The sequence below is a fragment of the Oncorhynchus mykiss genome, chromosome 29 (genome assembly GCF_057628025.1).
Source record: "Oncorhynchus mykiss isolate SJ-2025 chromosome 29, ASM5762802v1, whole genome shotgun sequence".
Classification (NCBI taxonomy): Eukaryota; Metazoa; Chordata; class Actinopteri; order Salmoniformes; family Salmonidae; genus Oncorhynchus; species Oncorhynchus mykiss.
The window spans coordinates 34,563,092-34,590,036 of NC_143050.1; the positions used below are offsets into that span (position 1 = coordinate 34,563,092).

General features: G+C 44.0%; 1 protein-coding gene across 2 annotated transcripts in view; it reads left to right on the plus strand.

Annotated features, from left to right (window-relative positions):
- LOC110509326 (high affinity cAMP-specific and IBMX-insensitive 3',5'-cyclic phosphodiesterase 8B) overlaps nucleotides 1-17,333 on the plus strand; it is a 94,817-nt gene extending 77,484 nt beyond the window's left edge. For both annotated transcript variants that reach the window (XM_036967466.2, XM_036967465.2), the window contains exons 18-22: nucleotides 2,236-2,453; nucleotides 2,919-3,057; nucleotides 8,632-8,799; nucleotides 14,072-14,201; nucleotides 15,058-17,333. In XM_036967466.2, the coding sequence (XP_036823361.1) occupies nucleotides 2,236-2,453; nucleotides 2,919-3,057; nucleotides 8,632-8,799; nucleotides 14,072-14,201; nucleotides 15,058-15,167 (765 nt within the window). In that variant the 3' untranslated portion in view covers nucleotides 15,168-17,333. The remainder of the gene's footprint in view (nucleotides 1-2,235; nucleotides 2,454-2,918; nucleotides 3,058-8,631; nucleotides 8,800-14,071; nucleotides 14,202-15,057) is intronic.
- The last annotated feature ends 9,612 nt before the right edge of the window (nucleotides 17,334-26,945 follow it).

Sequence of the window (26,945 nt, forward strand, 5' to 3'; positions counted from 1 at the left end):
ATTAAATACATTGATATTTATTGTATTTTGTCATTGTGTTTTGTCATTTTTGCCATCCCTGGCTGTAACCCCCCCCCTAAACATAGTCATGAAAATATGCAAAAACACTGGTTTAATCAAGACAAAGAGCATATTTTAAGCATTGGCCTACACACCAAACTGGTGCCATGGCTGTAGTTAATCACCATGCAGTTTTCAATGTGGAATTGTGATTCCATTTTTAGAAAATTCCAAAGAACAGGAAGAATAAACTAAATTGAACGTCTGTACATAGAAGAAGACGTTTTGGTTTGTAACCTAAAATGTTTTCTTTTAACTCACCAAATTCAGCCCCGTTTCAAATGATCACTCTTTGAAAATAACTGTTCCAGACACAAGATGCACATCACTTCGCACTGGCATAAAATAGTTGTGTCTTAACTGGTATAAGGGCTTGGGAAATAGGAACGCTTTGTCTGCTAAATGAACAAAACAGTGCTATGCCATTGCACAACCTTCTACAAGCAAGCTTTTTGGAGATTGTGATCCACAATATAATCTGTTTATGTTACTTTTTATTTGTATTTAACCAGGCAAGTCAGTTAAAGAACAAATTCTTATTTTCAATGACAGCCTAGGAACAGTGGGTTAACTGCCTTGTTCAGGGGCAGAACCACAGATTTCTACCTTGTCAGCTCGTTCAATCTAGCAACCTTTCAGTTACTGGCCCAACGCTCTAACCACTAGACTACCTGCTGGTTGCAATAAATTAATCTTAAATGGCACTTGTTTTGTTATTGACTGAATATATACAGGGACATTTTGCAATTAGTATTTGTTATCTGTAATGGTTATGATAAATTATGCATTGTTGCGCACTGTTGGCATATACAGTGCCTTCAGAAAGTACTCAGACCCCTTGACTTTTTCCACATTCTGTTATATTACAGTCTTATTCTAAAATTAATTAAATACAACATTTTCCTCATCAATCTACACACAATACCCCATAATGACAAATTGAAAACAGGTTTTTAGAAATGTTTGCAAATAGAAATACCTTATTTAAGTAATTATTCAGACCCTTTGCTATGAGACTCGAAATTGAGCTCAGGTCCATCCTGTTTCCATTGATCATCCTTGAGATGATCCTTGAGATGTGGTAAATTCAATTGATTAGACATGATTTGGAAAGGCACACACCTGTCTATATAAGGTCCCACAGTTGACAGTGCATGTCAGAGCAAAAACCAAGCCATGAGGTTGAAGGAATTGTCCGTAGATCTCCGAGACAGGATTGTGTCGAGGCACAGATCTGGGGAAGGACACCAAAACATTTCTGCAGCATTGAAGGTCCCCAAGAACCCAGTGGTTTCCATCATTCTTAAATGGAAAAGTTTGGAACCACCAAGACTCTTCCTAGAGTTGGACGCCCGGCCAAACTGAGCAATCGGGGGAGAAGGGCCTTGGTCAGGGAAGTGGCCAAGAACCCAATGGTCACTCTGACAGAGCTCCAGTGTTCCTCTGTGGAGATGGTAGAATCTTCCAGAAGGACAACCATCTCTGTAGTACTCCACCAATCAGGCCTTTATGGTAAAGTGGCCAGATGGAAGCCACTTCTCAGTAAAAGGCACGTGACAGCCCACTTGGAGTTTGCCAAAAGGCACCTAAAGAAACAAGATTCTCTGGTCTGATGAAACCAAGCTCGAACTCTTTGGCATGAATGCCAAGCGTCACATCTGGAGGAAACCTGGCACCATTCCTATGGTGAAGCATGGTGGGAGCAGCAGCATGCTGTGGGGAAAGATAAACGGAGAGAGAGATCCTTGATGAAAACCTGCTCGAGAGCGCTCAGGACCTCAGACTGGGGTGAAGTTTCAACTTCCAACAGGACAACGACCCTAAGCACATAGCTAAGACAACACAGGAGTGGTCCCTGAATGTCCTTGAGTTGCCCAGCCAGAGCCCGGATTTGAACCTGATCGAACATCTCTGGAGAGACCTGAAAATAGCTGTGCAGCGACGCTCCCCATCCAACTTGACAGAGCTTGAGAGGATCTGCCGAGAAGACTGGGAGAAACTCCCCGAATACAGCTGTGCCAAGCTTGTAGCGTCATACCCAAGAAGACTTGAGGCTGTAATTGCTTCTTTTTTTCCAAGTACTCAAGTACAACAAAAAAAAATCTGTCGAAAAATGTACAATTTCTATTCCTTGTAGTTAAGTACCATTACTTCCTGGTTGTATCCTTTTCTCAGGGCAGTCTAGAGCAACTGGACGAGGTGGCTGCATTGATCGCGGCGACGGTCCATGACGTGGACCACCCGGGGAGGACCAACAGCTTCCTGTGCAATGCAGGAAGTGAGCTGGCCATCCTGTACAATGACACGGCTGTGTTAGAGAGTCACCACGCCGCCCTCGCCTTCCAACTCACCGTCAGTGACAGCAAGAGCAACATCTTCAAGAACATCGACAGGTACAGTCACACAGAGTTTAGAGCAACATCTTCAAGAACATCGATAGCCTAGCCCAGTCCCATATCTGTTTGTGCTGTCTTCCATACCTTTGTGCTGTCTTGCTGGCATGTCAATGACCATAAGAGTTGGCAAGACAGCACAAACAGATCTGGGACCAGGCTAGAGTCACATAGAGTTTAGGAAAGTAAAAGGTGGTTTCCACCTGAAGCCTAAAGTGTTTCCACAGTAGAATTCCAAACCAGAGGCCATGTCCTTGTCAGAAGAATGAATTGGCATGCCTCTTCCTCTACGCCATAAGAGGGATCACGTAACCACTGGCGACAGATATGGAGCATGTTGGGTTATTACCCTGGAACAAATCATGTGATGTGATTCACTTCTAGATGTGTATGAACCCAGAACATTGAGGACAGTTGATTATCCTGGTCCTGTAACCCCCCTCTCTGTGTGTGTGTTTATATTAGGACTCAGTTCCGGACATTGAGGCAGGCCATCATTGACATGGTGCTGGCTACAGAGATGACCCGCCATTTTGAACATGTCAACAAGTTTGCCAACAGCATCAACAAACCAATGGCTGCCATCGAGGAGTCCAGCTCAAATGTAAGACACACACCCTTCTCTGTGTATGTGTGTGTTTGTGTGTGTTAGCGTCCGTGTGCAATTTATTATTACATAACAAAGTCATTAACATCTGCTCATTGTGGTGTGGGAATGGAAAATACTAATATATATACGTATAAACTCAGCAAAAAAATAAACGTCCTCTCGCTGTCAACTGCATTTATTTTCAGCAAACCAAGTCCATGTGTAAATATTTGTATGAACATAACAAGATTCAACAACTGAGACGTAAACTGAACAAGTTCCACAGACATGTGACTAACAGAAATGAAATAATGTGTCCCTGAACAAAGGGGGTGTGAAAATTAATCAAAAGTAACAGTCAGTATCTGGTGTGGCCACCAGCTGCATTAAGTACTGCAGTGCATCTCCTCCTCATGGACTGCACCAGATTTGCCAGTTCTTGCTGTGAGATGTTACCCCACTCTTCCACCAAGGCACCTGCAAGTTCCTGGACATTTCTGGGGGGAATGGCCCTAGCCCTCACCCTCTGATCCAACAGGTCCCAGACGTACTCAATGGGTTTGAGATCCGGACTCTTTGCTGGCCATGGCAGAACACTGACATTCCTGTCTTGCAGGAAATCACGCACAGAACGAGCAGTATGGCTGGTGGCATTGTAATGCTGGAGGGTCATGTCAGGATGAACCTGCAGGAAGGGTACCACATGAGGGAGGAGGATGTCTTCCCTGTAACGCACAGCTTTGAGATTGCCTGCAATGACAACAAGCTCAGTCCGATGATGTTGTGACACACCGCCCCAGACCATGACGGACTCTCCACCTCCAAATCGATCCCGCTCCAGAGTACAGGCCTCGGTGTAACGCTCATTCCTTCGACGATAAATGCGAATCCAACCATCACGCCTGGTGAGACCAAACCGCGAATCGTCAGTGAAGAGCACTTTTTGCCAGTCCTGTCTGGTCCAGCGACGGTGGGTTTATGCTCATAGGCGACGTTGTTGCCGGTGATCTCTGGGGAGGACCTACCTTACAACAGGCCTACAAGCCCTCAGTCCAGCCTCTCTCAGCCTATTGTGGATAGACTGAGCGCTAATGGAAGGATTGTGCATTCCTGGTGTAACTCAGGCAGTTGTTGTTGCCATGCTGTACCGTCCTGCAGATGTGATGTTCGGATGTACCGATCCTGTGCAGGTGTTGTTACACATGGTCTGCCACTGCAAGGACGATCAGCTGTCCGTCCTGTCTCCCTGTAGCACTGTCTTAGGTGTCTCACAGCACGGACATTGCAATTTATTTCCCTGGCCACATCTGCAGTCCTCATGCCTCCTTGCAGCATGCCTAAGGCACGTTCACGCAGATGAGTAGAGACCCTGGGCATCTTTCTTTTGGTGTTTTTCAGAGTCATTAGAAAGGCCTCTTTAGTGTTCTAACTTTTCATAAATGTGACCTTAATTGCCTACCGTCTGTAAAAAGTTTGTGTATTAACAACCGTTCCACGGGTGCATGTTCATTAATTGTTTATGGTTCATTGAACAAGCATGGGAAACAGTGTTTAAACACTTTCCAATGAAGATCTGTGAAGTTATTTAGATTTTTACAAATGATCTTTGAAAGACAAGGTACTGAAAAGGGGTGTTTCTTTTTTTGCTGAGTTTGACGTATAGATAATATATATATATATATATATATATGGAAATTGTATGTATGTATGTATGTCCAGTTGGGCAAAAAAAGTATTTAGTCAGCCACCAATTGTGCAAGTTGTCCCACTTAAAAAGATGAGAGAGGCCTGTAATTTTCATCATATGTACACTTCAACTATGACAGACAAAATGAGAGAAGCAGTGATGTTTTGGGGCTGTTGCTGGGCAACACAGACTTTCAACTCCCTCCAAAGATTTTCTATGGGGTTGAGATCTGGAGACTGGCTAGGCCACTCCAGGACTTTGAAATTATTCTTACGAATCCACTCCTTCGTTACACAGGCGGTGTGTTTGGGATCATTGTCATGCTGAAAGACCCAGCCACATTTCATCTTCAATGCCCTTGCTGATAGAAGGAGGTTTTCACTCAAAATCGCACAATACATGGCCCCATTCATTCTTTCCTTTACACGAATCAGTCGTCCTGGTCCCTTTCCTCCAAACACGACAAGTTGAGTTTTTACCAAAAAGTTCTATTTTGGTTTCATCTGACCATGACATTCTCCCAATCTTCTTCTGGATCATCCAAATGCTCTCTAGCAAACTTCAGACGGGCCTGGACATGTACTGGCTTAAGCAGGGGGACATGTCTGGCACTGCAGGATTTGAGTCCCTGGCGGCGTAGTGTGTTACTGATGGTAGGCTTTGTTACTTTGGTCCCAGCTCTCTGCAGGCCATTCACTAGGTCCCCCCGTGTGGTTCTGGGATTTTTGCTCACTGTTCTTGTGATCATTTTGACCCCACGGGGTGAGATCTTGCGTGGAGCCCCAGATCGAGGGAGATTATCAGTGGTCTTGAATGTCTTCCATTTCCTAATAATTGCTCCCACAGTTGATTTCTTCAAACCAAGCTGCTTACCTATTGCAGATTCAGTCTTCCCAGCCTGGTGCAGGTCTACAATTTTGTTTCTGGTGTCCTTTGACAGCTCTTTGGTCTTGGCCATAGTGGAGTTTGGAGTGTGACTGTTTGAGGTTGTGGACAGGTGTCTTTTATACTGATAACAAGTTCAAACAGGTGCCATTAATACAGGTAACGAGTAGAGGACAGAGGAGCCTCTTAAAGAAGAAGTTACAGGTCTGTGAGAGCCAGAAATCTTGCTTGTTTGTAGGTGACCAAATACTTATTTTCCACCATAATTTGCAAATAAATTCATAAAAAATCCTACAATGTGATTTTCTGGACATTTTTTCTCTCATTTTGTCTGTCATAGTTGAATTGTACCTATGATGAAAATTACAGGCCTCTCTCATCTTTTTTAAGTGGGAGAACTTGCACAATTGGTGGCTGACTAAATATTTTTTTGCCCCACTGTATGTATGTATATAATTATATATATATATATACACTACCATTCAAAAGTTTGGTGTCACTTAGAAATGTCCTTATTTTCCATGAAAACATACATGAAAACAGTTGCAAAATGAATAAGAAATATAGTCAAGACGTATAGATAATGATTTTTAATTGAAATAATAATTGTGTCCTTCAAGCTTCGCTTTTTTTCAAAGAATCCTCCATTTGCATCAATTACATCTTTGCAGACCTTTGGCATTCTAGTTGTTTATTTGGTAATCTGAAGAGATTTCACCCCATGCTTCCTGAAGCACCTTCCACAAGTTGGATTGGCTTGATGGGCACTTCTTACGTACCATACGGTCAAGCTGCTCCCACTACAGCTCAATAGGGTTGAGATCCGGTGACTGTGCTGGCCACTCCATTATAGACAGAATACCAGCTGACTGCTTCTTCCCTAAATAGTTATTGCATAGTTTGGAGCTCTGCTTTGGGTCATTGTCCTGTTGTAGGAGGAAATTGGCTCAAGTTAAGCACTGTCCACAGGGTATGGCATGGCGTTGCAAAATGGAGTGATAGCCTTCCTTCTTCAAGATCCCTTTTACCCTGTACAAATCCCTCACTTTACCACCACCAAAGCACCCCCAGACCATCACATTGCCTCCACCATGCTTGACAGATGGGGTCAAGCACTCCTTTCATTTTGTCTGCGTCTCACAAATGTTCTTCTTTGTGATCCGAACACCTCAAACTTTTTTTCCAATCTTCCTCTGTCCAGTGTCTGTGTTCTTTTGCCCATCTTAATCTTTTCTTTTTATTGGCCAGTCTGAGATATGGCCTTTTCTTTGTAACTCTGCCTAGAAGGCCAGCATCCTGGAGTCGCCTCTTCACTGCTGACGTTGAGACGGGTGTTTTATTTAATGAAGCTACCAGTTGAGGACTTGTGAGGCGTCTGTTTCTCAAACTAGGCACTTTAATGTTTTTGTCCTCTTGCTCAGTTGTGCACCGGGCCTCCCACTCCTCTTTCTATTCTGGTTAGAGCCAGTTTGCGCTGTTCTGTGAAGGGAGTACACAGCGTTGTACAAGATCTTCACTTTCTTGGCAATTTCTCACATGGAATAGCCTTCATTTATCAGAACAAGAATAGACTGACGAGTTTCAGAAGAAAGTTCTTTGTTTCTGGCCATTTTGAGCCTGTAATCGAACCCACAAATGCTAATGTTCCAGATACTCAACTAGTCTAAAGAAGGCCAGTTTTATTGCTTCTTTAATCAGAACAACAGTTTTCAGCTGTGCTAACATAATTGCAAAAGGGTTTTCTAATGATCAATTAGCCTTTAAAATGATAAACTTGGTTAAGCTAACACAACATGTCAATGGAACACAGGTGTGATGGTTAATGATAATGGGCCTATGTAGATATTCCATAGAAAATCTGCCGTTTCCAGCTACATAGTCATTTACAACATTAACAATGTCTACACTGTATTTCTGATCAATCTGATGTTATTTTAATGGACAAATTTTTTTTGATTTTCTTTCAAAAACAAGGACATTTCTAAGTGACCCCAAACTTTTGAACGGTAGTGTATATATCATAATCATTAAGGAGAGAATGGGAATAACAGGCTAAGTATTTTTACATTTATCAATGAACTGTTCTAGTGGAAAATAGTTGTATTCAGAGCATGTGACTCCAATTTGAAGCCCTATCTGATATTAGTAACCATGGCCCTTGTGGGCAAGCAGCGTGTCTAGCCTGATTCTATCTCAGCTCTACCACTTACTTAAAATATTATATCATAAAGCAAGTTGAGCAACTTCAAGGCTCAGGCTATTGTTATGTATAACTATATACACTAGGTGTACAAAACATCAAGAAGGCCCTCCTCCCCCCTTTTGCCCTCAGAACATCCTCAATTCGTCGGGGCATGGACTCTACAAGGTGTCGAAAGCGCTCCACGGGGATGCTGGCCCATGTTGACTCCAATGCTTCCCACTGTTGTGTCAAGTTGGCTGGATGTCCTTTGGGTGGTGGACCATCCTTGACGCACACGGCAAACTGTTGAGCGTGAAATACCCAGCAGCTTTGCAGTTCTTGACACACTCAAACCGGTGTGCCTGGCACCTACTACCATACCCCGGTCAAAGGCACTTCAGTCTTTAGTCTTGCCCATTTACCCTCTGAATGGCACACATACACCATCTATGGCTCACTTGTCTAAAGGCTTAAAAATCCTTGTTTAGCCTGTCTCCGCTCCTTCATCTACACTAATTGAAGTGGATTTAACAGGTGACATCGATTGGGGATCATAGCTTTCACCCGGATTCACCTGATCAGTCTATGTCATGGAAAGAGCAGCTGTTCCTAATGTTTTGTACAATCAGTGGACATTCACACACACAGCCAGTTCCACGTAAATGGACCCATGTGCACCACCGTGTGAAGTTCATAGGAGCATATCAAATGTAGTGTCAAATGAAAGATAAGCGTCCATATGTGTGTGTTTGTGTCTCTGACCCTGTCTGTGTGCGTTTCTGACCTTGTCTGTGTGCATTTCTGACCTTGTCTGTGTGCATTTCTCTGTAACAAGAGTGAAGGCAGTGATAGCGAGGGGCCAGCCAGTATCAGGAACAGCCCAGAGAACCGGCTGCTGATCAAGAGGATGATGATAAAGTGTGCTGACGTGGCCAACCCCTGCAGACCCCTGGAGCTCTGCATAGAATGGGCCGGACGCATATCAGAGGAGTACTTCGCACAGGTGAGTGGGCAGTGTGTGTATAAAAAAGTGTACAAAAAGATTTTCTATTCAAAATGGTTTTGGAGGCAGGTCGTAGTACTCCTAACCAAAACTTCAGCTAAAATCAGCTGTGTTCAGAGTGGTTTTAGCCCGGGAGAGTATGTCAAGCCTTGGTTTCATGCATGTCAACATCAGAAGCCTCCTCCCAAAGTTTGTTTTACTCACTGCTTTAGCACACTCTGCTAACCCTGATGTCCTTGCCGTGTCTGAATCCTGGCTTAGGAAGGCCACCAAAATTTGGAGATTTCCATACCCAACTATAACATTTTCCGTCAAGATAGAAATGCCAAAAGGGGAGGAGTTGCAGTCTACTGCAGAGATAGCCTGCAAAGTAATGTCATACTTTCCAGGTCCATACCCAAACAGTTTGAACTACTAATTTTTAAAATTACTCTCTCCAGAAATAAGTATCTCACTGTTGCCGCCTGCTACTGACCCCCCTCAGCTCCCAGCTGTGCCCTGGACACCATTTGTGAATTGATTGCCCCCCATCTAGCTTCAGAGTTTGTTCTGTTAGGTGACCTAAACTGGGATATGCTTAACACCCCGGCAGTCCTACAATCTAAGCTAGATGCCCTCAATCTCACACAAATCATCAAGGAACCCACCAGGTACAACCCTAAATCTGTAAACAAGGGCACCCTCATAGACGTCATCCTGACCAACTGGCCCTCCAAATACACCTCTGCTGTCTTCAACCAGGATCTCAGCGATCACTGCCTCATTGCCTGTATCCTCTACGGGTCCGCAGTCAAACGACCACCCCTCATCACTGTCAAACGCTCCCTAAAACACTTCTGCGAGCAGGCCTTTCTAATCGACCTGGCCCGGGTATCCTGGAAGGATATTGACCTCATCCCGTCAGTTGAGGATGCCTGGTCATTCTTTAAAAGTAACTTCCTCACCATTTTAGATAAGCATGCTCCGTTCAAAAAATGCAGAACTAAGAACAGATATAGCCCTTGGTTCACTCCAGACCTGACTGCCCTCGACCAGCATAAAAGCATCCTATGGCGGACTGCAATAGCATTGAATAGTCCCCGCGATATGCAACTGTTCAGGGAAGTCAGGAACCAATACACGCAGTCAGTCAGGAAAGCAAAGGCCAGCTTCTTCAGGCAGAAATTTGCATCCTGTAGCTCTAACTCCAAAAAGTTCTGGGACACTGTAAAGTCCATGGAGAACAAGAGCATCTCCTCCCAGCTGCCCACTGCACTGAGGCTAGGTAACACGGTCACCACCGATAAATCCATGATTATCGAAAACTTCAACAAGCATTTCTCAATGACTGGCCATGCCTTCCTCCTGGCTACTCCAACCTCGGCCAACAGCTCCCCCCCCCCCCCTTCCCCGCAGCTACTCGCCCAAGCCTCTCCAGCTTCTCCTTTACCCAAATCCAGATAGCAGATGTTCTGAAAGAGCTGCAAAAACCTGGACCCGTACAAATCAGCTGGGCTTGTCAATCTGGACCCTCTATTTCTGAAACTATCCGCCGCCATTGTCGCAACCCCTATTACCAGTCTGTTCAACCTCTCTTTCATATCGTCTGAGATCCCCAAGGATTGGAAAGCTGCCGCAGTCATCCCCCTCTTCAAAGGGGGAGACACCCTGGACCCAAACTGTTACAGACCTATATCCATCCTGCCCTTTCTATCTAAGGTCTTCGCAAGCCAAGTCAACAAACAGGTCACTGACCATCTCGAATCCCACCGTACTTTCTCCGCTGTGCAATCTGGTTTCCGAGCCGGTCACGGGTGCACCTCAGCCACGCTCAAGGTACTAAATGATATCATAACCGCCATCGATAAAAGACAGTACTGTGCAGCCGTCTTCATCGACCTGGCCAAGGCTTTCGACTCTGTCAATCACCATATTCTTATCGGCAGACTCAGTAGCCTCGGTTTTTCTAATGACTGCCTTGCCTGGTTCAACCGTTCACTGCCTGCACCCGCACGCCCGACTAGCATCATCACCCTGGATGGTTCCGACCTAGAATATGTGGACATCTATAAGTACCTAGGTGTCTGGCTAGACTGTAAACTCTCCTTCCAGACTTATATCAAACATCTCCAATCTAAAATCAAATCTAGAGTTGGCTTTCTATTCCGCAACAAAGCCTCCTTCACTCACGCCGCCAAACTTACCCTAGTAAAACTGACTATCCTACCGATCCTCGACTTCGGCGATGTCATCTACAAAATAGCTTCCAATACTCTACTCAGCAAACTGGATGCAGTTTATCACAGTGCCATCCGTTTTGTTACTAAAGCACCTTATACCACCCACCACTGCGACCTGTATGCTCTAGTCGGCTGGCCCTCGCTACTTATTCGTCGCCAGACCCACTGGCTCCAGGTCATCTACAAGTCCATGCTAGGTAAAGCTCCGCCTTATCTCAGTTCACTGGTCACGATGGCAACACCCACCCGTAGCACCTTGCTCCAGCAGGTGTATCTCACTGATCATCCGTAAAGCCAACACCTCATTTGGCCTCCTTTCATTCCAGTTCTCTGCTGCCTGTGACTGGAACGAATTGCAAAAATCGCTGAAGTTGGAGACTTTTATCTCCCTCACCAACTTCAAACATCTGCTATCTGAGCAGCTAATCGATCCCTGCAGCTGTACATAGTCTATCGGTAAATAGCCCACCCAATTTACCTACCTCATCCCCATACTGTTTATATTTACTTACTTTTCTGCTCTTTTGCACACCAGTACCTCTACCTGTACATGACCATCTGATCATTTATCACTCCAGTGTTAATCTGCAAAATTGTAATTATTCGCCTACCTCCTCATGCCTTTTGCACACAACGTATATAGACTCTTTTTATTTTATTTTTTTCTACTGTGTTATTGACTTGTTAATTGTTTACTCCATGTGTAACTCTGTGTTGTTGTCTGTTCACACTGCTTTGCTTTATCTTGGCCAGGTCGCAGTTGTAAATGAGAACTTGTTCTCAACTAACCTACCTGGTTAAATAAAGGTGAAATAAAAAAATATATAAAAAAATTAGCAGCTTTGACCTTTCTCCTGCTGTAGGACAGTGTCTGCAGCTGGCAATCCTGACCTTAACAACTGTCTACTTAGCTATCTGTGTGCACCAATAGATCTGTTCCCGACCTTTTCTCCCTTTCTCTTTCTGCCTCTATCACTGTTTGTCTGTCTGGTTGTATACAGTACAGTGTGGGAAATTCATTTGTGTTGTCCCGTACATTATATATTTTTTTGTAATATATTTTAGATTAAAAAAATAAAAATTGGCCAAATAATGTATTTTATATAGTTTTTTTTAAATACATTCAACATGTATTACAGAATGTATTTAAAATGTATATATAATCGTATGTAAAATGTTTTTCACAATATATGTTAAATGCTTTGGAAAATCTAATGAATGTATTTTTTTTTAAATACATTATTTTTACAAGTATTTATTGATATATTTTTTAATGTCATTGGAAATGTTTTGTTAAATATATTCCAACATACATTTAAATGTATTTGTAAGAGATATATTTTTTGATTTAAATGTATGGCAAATAGCTCAAGACCCAAATGTGAAATGTATTGTCCTCAAATGACCCAAACTAAGAAGAAATAGTGCGTCATTATAAATGTTTTACTCATAACTCCCGATCCACTGTTCACATGCTCAGGGCTCACTTTGGGTCCCCAAACTATAGTTTAACAAACCCTGTTCTAATAGGCTGCGGCCGCTACAATATATTTTGTCAAAATATATGTATTGTACTTAACGCATACCAAAAGCATACTAAAATCACTAACGTGCATTTAAATGACTACGGAAATGACAACAAACATGATACATGATCCATCATGTAAGTGACTCCACGTCTTTCATTGTCCATATGACAGATCAACAAACAAACTTTAGGAGAGCGCTCCAACCAATGTCCAATGAGCAGAACTTAATATGTATTGGGTCATTCCACAAAATGAGGGTGTTAAGTGGAAATTGAGCGCAATATGTCATATGAAATGAAGTGCCCTTTAACGTAGACCACGTCGAGAATTCATTAACTTGACTTGACTTTGTGACTTCTAGGGAAGATTTTAACACACTAATCCCCCCCCCCCCCCCCCAAAAAAAGACTCCCAAGTGTTCGCCACCATTGTAAAGACCTAGTTATTTTGTTGCTTTGACCAAGTCATTTACGAAGATGATTATCTATTTCATGTGATTAGTGAATCATTTATGTCTGTCCCTCATTTTAAGGTTCACTCTGTTACGTGAATTGAACTCTATTTATTTATAAAGAAACATTGAGCATCTAACAGTCCAATCATTGTGTAAAGAAAGGTGGTTGTGCTCTTTTTGGCCATTTTCAGATTTTTTGGTGTTGAAAAACTGAGCGGGTCGAGCATAACACATCCATCCTGTTACCCCTAGATAGACAAGCTAGGAATGCTTTACCAACCGAAAAATGTGTGTGAATCTTACATTAAATTGCCCCTCCCTGTTGCACACAACAAGCTTCCATTCCCTGTCACAAGGGGATTCATGGCTGATTTAACTAGTAATTACCAGTTGGAGGACCGTTCAAGTGGATTTTTCCCAGATGTGGCAAATTCACTTTTACGCAACATAACACCGCTAACCATCCACTCTAGAGCCATATAATACCACTCATTGGAAGCACAGGTCCTAGACCTACACTTGGACATATTCCGGAGCGTTGTAGGATGTATCGTTTTTGTTTAAATAAGAACAGTAATAATAAAAGCAGCTCAGTGCCCGACCGTGGGCACTAGATTTGTTTCATTATTTAATTAAGCAGAAGAGAGGCACTTACTTTTTTGAGATGGGAAAACTTGTTTTTTTGTTTTGTTTTTAATGGAGTTGAACGTGTGCTCTTCATGACAGAATGTAACATTTTTGTCAAATCCTTAGTTTGACATTTTTTACTCACCATCACAATTTAAATTATATCACAGTATATCACAATCTCCGTCAATCAATATGTAAAGTTTATTAATTTAAGGAGCCAAATTAGGAAACACATTGGCCACGCTGTAGACTAGATGTCATGCCATGCCTTTCTGGAACATTGTCAGGTATTACATCCATTTTTAGCAAACATGCAAATGTATCCACAAGTATTTGGAGAAATACGTCCGTATGCGCTGCGACTGTGTACATATATCTCTTGTATACTGCAGTATATGTGTGGGTGTTAACCTGTGTGTGAATCTATCCTTATATTTCAGACTGATGAGGAGAAGAGACAGGGTCTACCGGTGGTCATGCCTGTCTTTGACAGGAACACCTGTAGTATCCCCAAGTCTCAGATCTCCTTCATAGACTACTTCATCACAGACATGTTTGACGCTTGGGATGGTAAGAACACACACACACACACACACACACACACACACACACACACACACACACACACACACAAACAGAGGACCCACAGGGAGGGGGGAGGAAATATGAAATAGAACTTTCCCATGCCTTCCCTCCTCTCCTCTCCTCCTCTCTTCTATTCCCTCCATCCCTGTAAAAGAGGTAGAGTCTTCCTTCTCACGTCACAGTGGAGCACAGTAGCCCAGAGGAAGGAGAGAGGGAGGAAGAAGGGGAGGGGTCAAAAGAGGATAGTATACAGTTATTCCCCATTTCACCGTTCCCTCTGACGTTGGGGTGTTGCTGGAGGTTACCCCTCCACCAGAGAAGAGAACACGTGTTTAAATTCAATAAAACTGCTGATGTCACGGAAAAGTTCCTAGAGGCCACTGGGACTGGGGGGGGGGGGGGGGGGGGGGTATCCGGAGGCCGGAGGGGTTAAGTCAAGACGCAGTGAAGCAGGACCTACTGTACACACACTCACTAGCACAGACACACACACAAGTACACATAAAGTGCAAACCAAAGCACACACATTCACCAATTAGTGGGAAAAATATCAGAATTGGACTGCCTGTCTAAACGCAGCCTTTGTGTTTCAGTTTTGTGACACACACACACACACAATCATATCGCACATATGCACTCACACAGCAGGTTTTAATGAATCAGGGTCAGGCCTGGGCTATTGCCGGGTGGTTGCCAGGTCAGGCTCATGCAGAAGGGTAACAAATGAGTCGGGAACTAGGAAGTAAACAACAGACACACACGCTGCCTGAGACCCAGCTGTCATTTCCGCTGGCTCATGTGTTTGTGTGCGTTAACCTCAAACTCTCCTCTGCCCCCCCAGCCTTCGCCAGTCTACCTGGCCTCATGGAGCACCTGTCAGAGAACTACAAATACTGGAAGGGTCTGGACGACATGAAGTGTAAGAGCCTGCGGCCGGCCCCTCCTCCGTGACCCCTCCATCCCTCCCTCTCTCTCCCTTTATCCCTCCATCCCTCCCTCTCATTGGGCTGGGGGAGACAGCGAATGTAGCCTGGCGCTGGTATTAAGCCCATCCCACGATGATTCTACCCAGCTCCACACACAATGGACTGTAGACCTCAAGAGTCTGTAGACCTCGGAGTCTGCAGCTTGGAGCCCTCAGAAGAGACCAGGGGACTGACATACCGGCTGACAAATGACACCCCAACTCCCCATATAGTGCTCTCCTTCTGTGCAGACATCTTTCCCATGCCTAGTTATCGGATGTTACTTCAAACTGATTTCAAACAGAGAATCATTACGATGCCCCATGGCAAATTTAGCATGGGGGGGGGCCTCTGGTCATAAGTAGTGCACTACATAGCGAATAGGGGGACATTTGAGAATTGCCCACTGAGACTCTCCAGCCTCTTCAGACCCCTCTGTGGTTCCTCTTGGGCCCCTAATGTGACTCTACAGCCCTCCTGACAATCTATCCCAACCAACCGCACTTTAGCAGCTCAAAAAAACGTGTCACTTTCTCACATCTTTTATTTTTTTCCCTGTGATGTTGTCTGTGTTCTATATCCGTTTCTTTTGTCTCAGGCAAGTGTCTGCTGTTGTTTGTCGTACCTCTGATTTCTGTCCGTCCTTGCTTAGTCCCTACGGTAGTGTGTGGTGATGTGGGAACCAAAGGTTTGCTGACACATGAACTACTTCTACTGTACCAGGAATAAAAGAGGAGAGAGCACAGAACTAAAGTATGTAGAGAGAAACCTGTTCCCTGAATCACACACACACACACACAGCCAACTTATAAAACTGTAACTTAGCTCTCCTTGTTCTCTCTCCAGATGGAAGTATTAGGTAATATTGAGCTCTGATAAGCCCAGTAAGGCGGAGTAGAACAGAGGTGTGTGTGTGTGTGTGTGTGTGTGTGTGTGTGTGTGTGTGTGTGTGTGTGTGTGTGTGTGTGTGTGTGTGTGTGTGTGTGTGTGTGTGTGTGTGTGTGTATTTGGCAGCAGACCCAGAGCGGTCTGTGTTCGCTCCATACCTGGGAGGTTTACAGAGCAGAGTCCAGCTGAACTGACTGCTGTAATATCTCTCTCTACGGGGGAAAACCAGAGCTTTGCTCAGAGAGCCAGGCCTCACGGGCAGCTCGCCCACCACCATGCTCCCCCCCCTGGGGCTAGAACCAGCCCTCACTCTGCCCCCTCTGGAACTCAGCTCCAGACATGGCTCTTAAAAGAGAACACTGGGGCTTAGTGGGAACAGCATTAGAACAGTATTCTAACTCTATTAGCAACAAGTGGGGGAAAAAACAGCAGTATATATTAAGTACAGTTGATCTTTACAATTTAGAAGCCACAGCAGTGAATTATCTGAGCGACAGTAGGCTAGTGTACTGTTTTATGACAGCTTGTATTGAAGCTAGTCCTAATTCATTACTTAAATGGGTCATAAAGCTCCAGTGAAACAGTACATTCATTTAAACATGAAAGGCACATTGAAGTGGACACATACTGTAGCTAATTGCAATCTCCAAATACGAAGGGAACTAATTAGCGTTGGCTAAGCAAAATGCTATTCCAAAGCACAACTCTGTGATTTCTAACATTTCAGTTGTGCTGTGGTGTGCGGTGCAGTAGTAGGAGTGCGTTTCATTTTCCAACTGCTTTTTGTCCCTCCTGCCTCCCGGTAATGTGTTGCTGGTCCGTTGTGAAGTAGCATGGTAGTGTGGTCTGAGCAGAGAGCCGCCTCACAAGAGCCTGATGAAACCACCATGGGACAGACAGCATGAAATACTTGGCTGGTCCTGGCTCGAATTACACCCTATTCCCTATGTAGTGCCCTACTTTTGGGACAGATATTTATGTGGTGAAAGACTGGCACACTTAGCTCTTGGGGCTTAAACAGTTGCATCTTAAATACACTTGATTGCCTATATAGTGCACTGTGTTTCACTACTCTTATCAAAAGTAGTGCACTATCAAGGGTATATGGGGTTATTTTAGATTGACCCTGTCTTTGGATCCTCTCTGGGAAAATAGCACTTTCAGCTCCCAGCACACTCTACTGCTACTTGGTTCGGTTTGGTTCAGTTTTCAACTCAGGCTAGACTGCTATTAAAATATGATTTCAAAAGTCACTATCATAAAACATGCTGTCCATCCATTTCTTTCTCGTCATCCAGAATCACATTACTGTGTAGTTGTCTCCCTCCAGTGGTTGGCAGTGGGGAATGCAGTTTCAGTTCATTTCCTTGTGCAACAGCAGCGGCCATACAAGACAGGCTTCGTCAGAGGTGTTGTGAATGGATGATACGCTTTGAGTTTAAAGTATGTGTTTGCGTGTGCGTGCATATTCAACCAACAAAACTGGAGTACGTATTTAACCAAAGCCACAGGGATCTTCTTTAAGGTGCCTTACTTTGACCCTCTCCTCTAAAACAGGGTTCAGAGTTCAGGCTTCAAATGGTTTGTTTGGCTTCATGTGGTTCGTTTGTGTTCGCGAGCAGCTGAACAAAGACACCGGACTAAGCCATAGAGTACTTAACCTTACTATTTTAACCTGTATTTTATTGTTCCAAATGGCACCATATTCCCTATGTAGTGACAAAGAAGTGTGCTATGTGGGAATAGGGTGTCATTTGATACTGGTGAATACTACAAGTATTATGGAGAGAAACTTGTGTTTGATGATGACTGTGTGCTAGTTTCAGAACATGGTAAGACAAACACACGCCTTAACTCACTCAGTCAAGGCTATGCTAGTTTCACTGCTATAGGACACTGTAAACTACCTAGCTTCTGCTAACGTAAACAACCCACTATCTAGTCTCCCATGGACTGTTTTCTATTGAGCCTGATCTATTTTTAATGAATTATGTTTCTGTTTGTTGTCAAGCGAGTTTTGGTCAGATCTGATGTCACACCCACATGCTTGTCATCCTTTCCTTTCTTTGAACTCTCAAAGACGAACCGTTTCTGCTGTGAGAGCAGGGCGTGGCATCTACTGTGATGTCATTTTAACCCGGCTCTGTCATTGGTCAGAGACTCTGGGTATGGAGAACGTGCCAATCCCTTTATTTTCTATTGTTTCCAAGCAGAACAACCAATAGATATTCTGCAAGCATTAATGTATATAAGCTTTATTTTGTGGTTATTGGCTGTGAAAAGGCAAACGTAAAATATTGTAGAAATGTTTTATGTATTTCTGAAGGACTTGATGGTTTGATGCTTTAGTTGTGTATCAACCCACCGGGCAGAAACTGGTTGCATCAACGTTGTTTCCACATCATCAGATAGATTTTAAAAAATATATGATGTTGAATCAACGTGGAAAATTGATTGGATTTGCAAAAAGTCATCAACGTAAGGGAATTATATTCGTTTTTTTTGGGGGGGGGGGGGACCTAAATTCAATGACATGGTGACATTTTTTTATTTTTTTTATTATTACGTTGAATTCACTACAGGTGACGTCACAATCAAAGTGGAAATCCAAACTAGATGTTGAAATTACATCTGTGCCCAATGAGAAGCTATTCTGCTTGGATCCTAGAAGGGGTTGGGTGGATATAATTTCAGTTTTTTTTGGCCTGTGTCAAAGGATGTCTTCTTTTGTTGTTGATTGTCAACACTTATTTTAAAATGTATATGTGAGAAACAATAAAAGTATTTTAAAAAATACAGTTGTTTCTTTCATTTGTGACATTCATTTGAGGCTTTAAAAAATAAGCCAGTGAGGGTTTACAAGTTGTTAAATTAAGCATACAGACATTTGGCAAATAAATGTGGCCAACTTGATGACGATGCAGGCTTTGAGGACATCAGATTAAACAAGCACATCAGATTCAAATTGGAGACTTGGAATGCACACAATTTCAGTTGAAAAAATCACTGAGCCAACAAACATGTGTAAGAAATATCAGTCACATCACACAGTCACTAGACTGATCAAACAGGCATTACACATCCATTTACGTCAGAGACAGTGATCGGATGACTACACTAGAAACCAACAACATAAGAACACTTATGGAAATTTAAATACAATCCACCCCTCTTTAAAACCTTAACACCTGTTTCATTACATTATGGACATGATACCTGCACAGCATTTATCTTAATACGGATAATGAAAAAGGCCATAAAAATCCAAAAAGGACCAAAACAGTATTTTGGGGTCTCCTTGGGGTAAGTTGAGCCAATGATTGAGCCAATGTCTAGTTGAGCAAATGGAAGTGCTTTCTTCCCCGGCGCAATGCAAGACATTATCGCTGGGATATGCGTTAACGACAGGGCCTTGCCCATGTTACACGTGTTTGTTAGGTGTCTAGCCTGTCTTAAAAGACGCGTAAAATTATTAAAAGACAAAAAAAGTTATTGTGATTGTGTTGTTTTCTGTTTGGGAAATAGAGACAGTACAGACATTTGTAGGCAGCTTAACTTACCTGTCCTGTGGCTCAACTACCCCATACCCAGGGTAAATTGTGCCAAGAGACCACGTTTTGGGGGGACATGTTTTCAAAACTGTCATGTTTACATGAATTCTGATTATTTCCAGGGATACAAAAATCCTGAAATATATGTAGATATCTTTGTTAGAAAGAATAATATGTTTCCCTTGACGGAGTGACGCTGAATGTAAACTATAGCTCAACTTACCCCACTCTCCCCTAAATTAGAGTGGAAGTGCAAAAAGAAAAGCCAACTCAGGAAATGTGATTTGGCTGAGAGCGTGAATGTGAGTGTTTAAACTGTGTGCGTGCGTGCGTGTGTTGACTGATGAGAGCGCTTCAAGAAGGAGGCATCACAATGACGGACTCTGAGCTGTGGTGAGGTGATGGATGAAAAAAACAAGAAAGAGAGGCAAAGAGATAAATAAAGAGAGAAAGAGAAAGAGAGCGAGAGAAAGAGAGTGAGATCAAGAGTAAGAGTGAGAGAGTCTACAGCCCAGGCACAGAGGAGAGTTTCAATCCCCTTCAAAGCCAGGAAACAGCTGTGTAGCATTAGTAGAAGCCTAGCAACGTCACTGCTGTAATCTGTCTCACCAAGAGCCCCTCTGATCACACCACTGACATACACTGACTCCTGTACTGCTCTGAGTCACCTGAACTACACTGACTCACCTGAACTACACTGACCCATGTACTGCACGCACTCCTGTACTGCTCTGACTCACCTGAATTCCACTGACTCACCTGAACTACACTGACTCACCTGAACTACACTGACTCACCTGAACTACACTTACTAACCTGAACTACACAGACTCCTGTACTGCACTTACTAACCTGAACTACACTGACTCCTGAACTACACTTACTAACCTGAACTACACTGACTCCTGTACTGCACTGACTCAACTGAACTACACTGACTCCTGTACTGCACTGACTCACCTGAACTACACTGACTCACCTGAACTACACTGACTCCTGTACTGCACTGACTCACCTGAACTACACTGACTCCTGTACTGCACTGACTCACCTGAACTACACGGACTCACCTGAACTACACTGACTCACCTGAACTACACTGACTCAAATCAAATCAAATGCTTCTGCTTCTAGCTCTGACAGTGCAGTAATATCAAACAAATTCCACAACATATACACAATACACACACATCTATGTAGGAATGAATTTAGACTATATACACATGGACAAGTGATGTCAGAGCGGAACGGACTAAGATACAGTAGGATAGTATAGAAAACAGTATATACATATGAGATGAGTAATGCAAGATATGTAAACATTATTAAGTGACTAAGATTACGTAGAATAGTATAGAATACAGTATATGCATATGAGATGTGTAATGCCAGATATGTAAACATTATTAAAGTGACTGGTGTTCCATTCCTTAAAGTGGCCAGTGATTTCTAGTCTATGACTATAGGCAGCAACCTCTAACGTGCTAGTGATGGCTGTTTAACAGTCTCATGGCCTTGAGATAGAAGCTGTTTTTCTGTCTCTCGGTCCCAGCTTTGATGCAGCTGTACCGACTTCACCTTCTGGATGACAATGGGGTGAACAGGCAGTGGCTCGGGTGGTTGATGTCCTTGATGATCTTTTTGGCCTTCCTGTGACATCGGGTGCTGTAGGTGTCCTGGAGGGCAGGTAGTTTGCCCCCGGTAATGCATTGGGCAGTCCACACCACCCTCTGGAGAGCCTTGCGGTTGCGGGCGGTGCAGTTGCCGTACCAGGCGGTGATACAGTCCGACAGTATACTTTCAATTGTGCATCTGTAAAAGTTTGTGAGTGTTTTAGGTGACAAGTCAAATTTCTTTAGCCTCCTGAGGTTGTAGAGGTTCTGCTGCGCCTTCTTCACCACACTGTCTGTGTGGGTGGACCATTTCAGTTTGTCAATGATGTGTACGCCAAGGAACTTGAAGCTTTCCACCTTCTCCACTGCTGTCCCGTCGATGTAGATAGGGGGATGCACTCTGCTGTTTCAATCATCTCCACGATCATCTCCTTTGTTTTGGTGACGTTGAGTGAGAGGTTGTTTTCCAGGCACCACAATCCCAGAGCCCACACCTCCTCCCTGTAGGCTGTCTCATCATCGTAATCAAGCCTACTACTGTTGTGTCTTCTGCAAACTTGATGATTGAGTTGGAGGCGTGCTTGGCTATGTAGTCATAGGTGAACAGGGAGTACAAGAGGGGGCTGAGCACACACCCTTGTGGGGCCCCAGTGTTGAGGATCAGCGGAGGTGATGTGATGTTTCCTACCTTCACCACCTGGGGGCGGCCCGTCAGGAAGTCCAGGACCCAGTTGCACAGAGCGGGGTTCAGACCCTGAGCTTGGAGGGCACTATGGTGTTGAATGTTGAGCTATAGTCAATAAACAGCATTCTTCCATAGGTATTCTTCTTGTCCAGATAGAATAGGGCAGTGTGCAGAGTGATGGAGATTGCATCGTCTGTGGATCTATTGGGGCGGTAAGCAAATTGAAGTGGGTCTAGGGTGGCAGGTAAGGTAGAGGTGATATGATCCTTGACTAGTCTCTCAAAGCACTTCATGATGACAGAGGTAAGTCATTAAGTTCAGTTACCTTTGCCTTCTTGGGTACAGGAACAATGGTGGTCATCTTGAAGCATGTGGGGACAGCAGCCTGGGATAGGGAGAGATTGAATATGCCCGTAAACACACCAGCCAGCTGGTCTGCGTATGCTCTGAGGACGCGGCTACAGTAGGGACACTGTCTGGGCCGGCAGCCCTGCCAGGGTTAACACGTGTTAATGTTTTACTGACGTCGGCCGCAGAGAAGGAGAGCCCACAGTCCTTGGTAGAGGGCCATGTCGGTGGCACTGTGTTATCCTCAAAGCGTGCAAAGAATGTTTTTAGCCTGTCTGGAAGAAAAACATCGGTCTCGGCAACGTGTCTGTAGGGCTGGGCGGTATACCGTATTTTACTATATAACGTTATTTATGTCCGGACCGGTTGGGTTTTAATTTACCTTCTATAAAGGTATTTGAATGTTGGGTTTGTTAAATGTGATACGTGTGTAACATCCATTTTCATAGTTTACCCCGCTACTTGAGCTATCCGTCTCCGCTCTCTCTCTCTCCATGCCGCTTTCCACATAGACCTAGTCCCACCCCCTGTCCCTCGAAGAGCGCATTTGTTGTTGCTTGACCACGAGACACTTTCGTTCAGTCTGCATGGTCAATGCAGCACATGCAACAATGGTGATGACAATGATGTTGTTTCCACTTTGATCTTAATATAAATCCACAAGCGTTCTATAATTACAATATTAGTTTGTGTTTCTTACATCTGCAAACAGCTAGTTTGCATTTCCTTAGCAAGTTAAGCAAAATCGTGTTAGCCACTAATGCTAATCGCTAGTTAGCTGGCTAGTCAGCTGAGTCAGAGCAGACGTAGCTAGCTAATACAACCTGATACCAGTACTGGTGGAGGCTTAAATCAGCAAGTTCTTTGCGCAATAGTATCTTCTAAATCAAAGAGGAATAGGCGAAGCATGAATATGTTGGCTATGCTAGCAGTTGATGTTATTCTTCAATAACACAAACCCCAAAGCAAATCAGGGGGCAAAAAATATATTTATTTGAAAATGACAAATAATAGATGTTATGCTGGGAGGTCGATGTTCAGTCTCCCCTGTCCTCAGCTTTTCTCCACAGAACAAAGCAACAGGATCTAATTTATAACCCCCCACCCTAGCCTGTGGTTGACCAATCAGAAGTCCTTGGCCAAATAACAAGTATCCTGCTCCAGACTCATTGTACAGAACGTAGCACACGTAGCTCTGAGTTCAGGACTGACATTCCACAGATTCTAAACAGCTGTTGAACTGAAAACAAACTCCTATTTACATTGACAATTCCCTATTGACCATTAGTACACTATTTAGTTTTTAGTACTCTCGTCCTCTGCGTTGTGTATTTATCTTCAAATATTCTTATGCCTCCCGGGTGGTGCAGTGGTCTAGGGCACTGCAACGCAGCGCTAGCTGTGCCACCAGAGACTCTGGGTTCGTGCCCAGACTCTGGGAGGTCCGTGGGGCGACGCACAATTGGCCTAGCGTCGTCTGGGTTAGGGAGGGTTTGGCCGGATGGGATATCCTTGTCTCATTGCGCACCAGCGACTCCTGTGGCGGGCTGGGCACAGTGCGTGGTAGCCAGTTGCACGGTGCGGCTGGCTTCCGGGTTGAATGCGCGCTGTGTTAAGAAGCAGTGCGGCTTGGTTGAGTTGTGTTTCAGAGAACGCATGGCGTTTGACCATTGTCTCTCCTGAGCCCGTACGGGAGTTGTAGCGATGAGACAAGATGGTAACTACTAACAATTGGATACCACGAAAAGGGGGTCAAATTTAAATTTAAAAAATGGCCAAGCAGCCACACACAAGCCTAAGATCACCATGCGCAATGCCAAGGATCAGCTGGAGTGGTGTTAAGCTCGCTGCCATTGGACTCTGGAGCAGTGGTTAGCGTTCTCTGGAGTGATGAATCCCGCTTCATCATCTGGCAGTCCGACAGATGAATCTGGGTTTGTGGATGCCAGAAGAACGCTACCTGCCTGAATGCATAGTGCCAACTGTAAAGTTTGGTGGAGGAGGAATAATGGTCTGCGGCTGTTTTTCATTTCAGACCCCTTAGTTACTTACAGTTAAGGGAATTGTTAATGCTACAGCATACAAAAACATTCTAAACAATTCTGTGCTTCCAACTTTGTGGCAACCGTTTGGGGAAGGCCTTTCCTGTTTCAGCATGACAATGCCCCCCGTGCACAAAGTGAGGTCCATACATAAATTGTTTGTCAAGATCAGTGTGGAAGAACTTGACTGGCCTGCACAGAGCCCTGACCTCAACCCCATCGAATACCTTTGAGATGAGTTGGCCTAATCGCCCAACATCAATGTCCGACTTCACTAATGCTCTTGTGGCTGAATGGAAGCAAGTCCCAGCGGCAATGTTCCAACATCTAGTGGAAAGCCTTCCCAGAAGTGGAGGCTGTTATAGCAGCAAAGGGGGGACCAACTCCATAATAATGCCCATGATTTTGGAATGAGATGTTCGACAAGCAGGTGCCCACATACTTTTGGTAATGTAGTGTATCTTATGTAATTACCATGTCATGTTGTAAATATATGGTAATTTCAAAAGAAAGTGATGAACGTTTTGGTGTTGCCAGCCTTGATTGTTCATTTTTATAGAGGGGGTTGCTAGGGGAAACAATGCTGTGGGTGATAACAATAACATGTCCTTGTTTGTTCTGTATCTTTCGCCCACCTGTTTTCACTGCCTGTCATACTGTTTCTATAGATACCGTCAGTTCAATGTGATGTCTTGCTCGGGGGGCGGCAGTGTGAGGATGTTGGAGATGCAGGACCTCCTCTTACCTGCGGAGCCTGCCTCAGCAGGTGAGTCAGTGTAGCTCAGGAGTCAGTGTAGCACAGGAGTCAGTGTAGTACAGGAGTCAGTGTAGCTCAGGAGTCCGTGTAGTACAGGAGTCAGTGTAGCTCAGGAGTAAGTGTAGCACAGGAATCAGTGTAGCTCAGGAGTCAGTGTAGCTCAGGAGTCAGTGTAGCTCAGGAGTTAGTGTAGTACAGGAGTCAGTGTAGCTCAGGAGTCAGTGTAGTTCAGGAGTCAGTGTAGCTCAGGAGTCAGTGTAGCTCAGGAGTCTGTGTCGTACATGAGTCAGTGGAGTTCAGGTGAGACCGACCAAGTTCAGGTGAGACCGACCAAGAGAATTCTCTTCCGTCATTGCCACGGCCGTTTACATCCCACCTCAAGCCGATGCCTTGATGGCCTTTAAAGAACTTCACTGGATTTTATGCAAACTAGAAACCACATATTTTTTAACAAAGCAAATCTGAGGGCTAGGCTGCCAAAGTGCTATCAACATATTGACTTCCGTAATGCTTACAAGGCCCTCCCCTGCCCTCCTTTCGGCAAATCTGACCACGACTCCATCTTGCTCTTCCCGTCCTATAGGTAGAAACTCAAGCAGGAAGTACCCATGCTTTGAACTATTCAACGCTGGTCTGACCAATCGGAATCCACGCTTCAGGATCAATGGTAGCCGTGGATAGATGGCAGCATTCGCGCAAAACTGAAAGCGCGAACCACCGCATTTAACCATGGCAAGGTGACTGGTAATATGGCATAATATAAACAGTGTAGTTATTCACTCTACAAGGCAATCAAACAAATCAAATAAAATGTATTGTCACATACACCTGTTTAGCAGATGTTAATGCAAGTGTAGCGAAATGCTTGTGCTTCTAGTTCCGACCATGCAGTAATATCTAACAAGTAATATAACCTAACAATTTCACAACAACTACTAGGTTTGGTCAGAGCCGTGATGAGCGAGGTGTGTGTGTTCTCTCCGCTGGTGTGTGTGTAGGCTGTCCTGGCCGTTATCTGCTGTGAGTGACCCTTCAACTCTAACAGCCTCTCTCCTGTCTTGAGAGCACACATACACACGCACACACACAATACTGCAAAGGGCATTTAACATCTTCACAACACTGCCACCTATTGGTGTAGCTTGAACATCTTGCTGCAAAGGGCATTCAACATCTTCACAACCCTTATTCTGGCAACTTTCTTCACTTAATTTTTAAAAAATATTATATTTAAGCAATAAAGCCAGAGGAGGTGTGGCATATGGCCACTCCGCGTTGCGTCGTGCCTAAGAACAGCCCTGGGCCGTGGTATATTAGCAATATATCACAAACCCCAGAGGTGCCTTATTGCTATTATAAACTGGTTACCAACGTAATTAGAGCACTAAAAATAAATGTTTTGTCATACCCGTGGTATACCACGCCGGTCAGCCAATCAGCATTCAGGGCTCGACCCACCCAGTTAATAATTACAGATATAAAACTACTGCTGAAAGCTGTAGAATGTGTGCATGTTCCTATCACCACACTATCTATCCTCTCAGAGTAAGTCTCACCTCAACGTTCCACACCAACACCAGGCCATCATCTCCTGCAGAGGCAAACCTGGAAAACAACAGAGAGAGAGAGGAATAAATGTCTACTTATTACATGACAAAAACTCTTTATCTTATGGTATGCTACAGTATTTACCACTATATACCTAAAAATTACAATAAAATGGTAATTCGATTATAATGACCTAACAACAATGTAAATGACCAACTCCAAATGAGTTGTGAACCAGTAGGACGTGTTTCCTCTCCCCAATGTCCACTACCTCCCCTAGGATCTTAAAAATACCTCCACTCAGGCTTAGCTCCTTCACCTGACCTCTGACC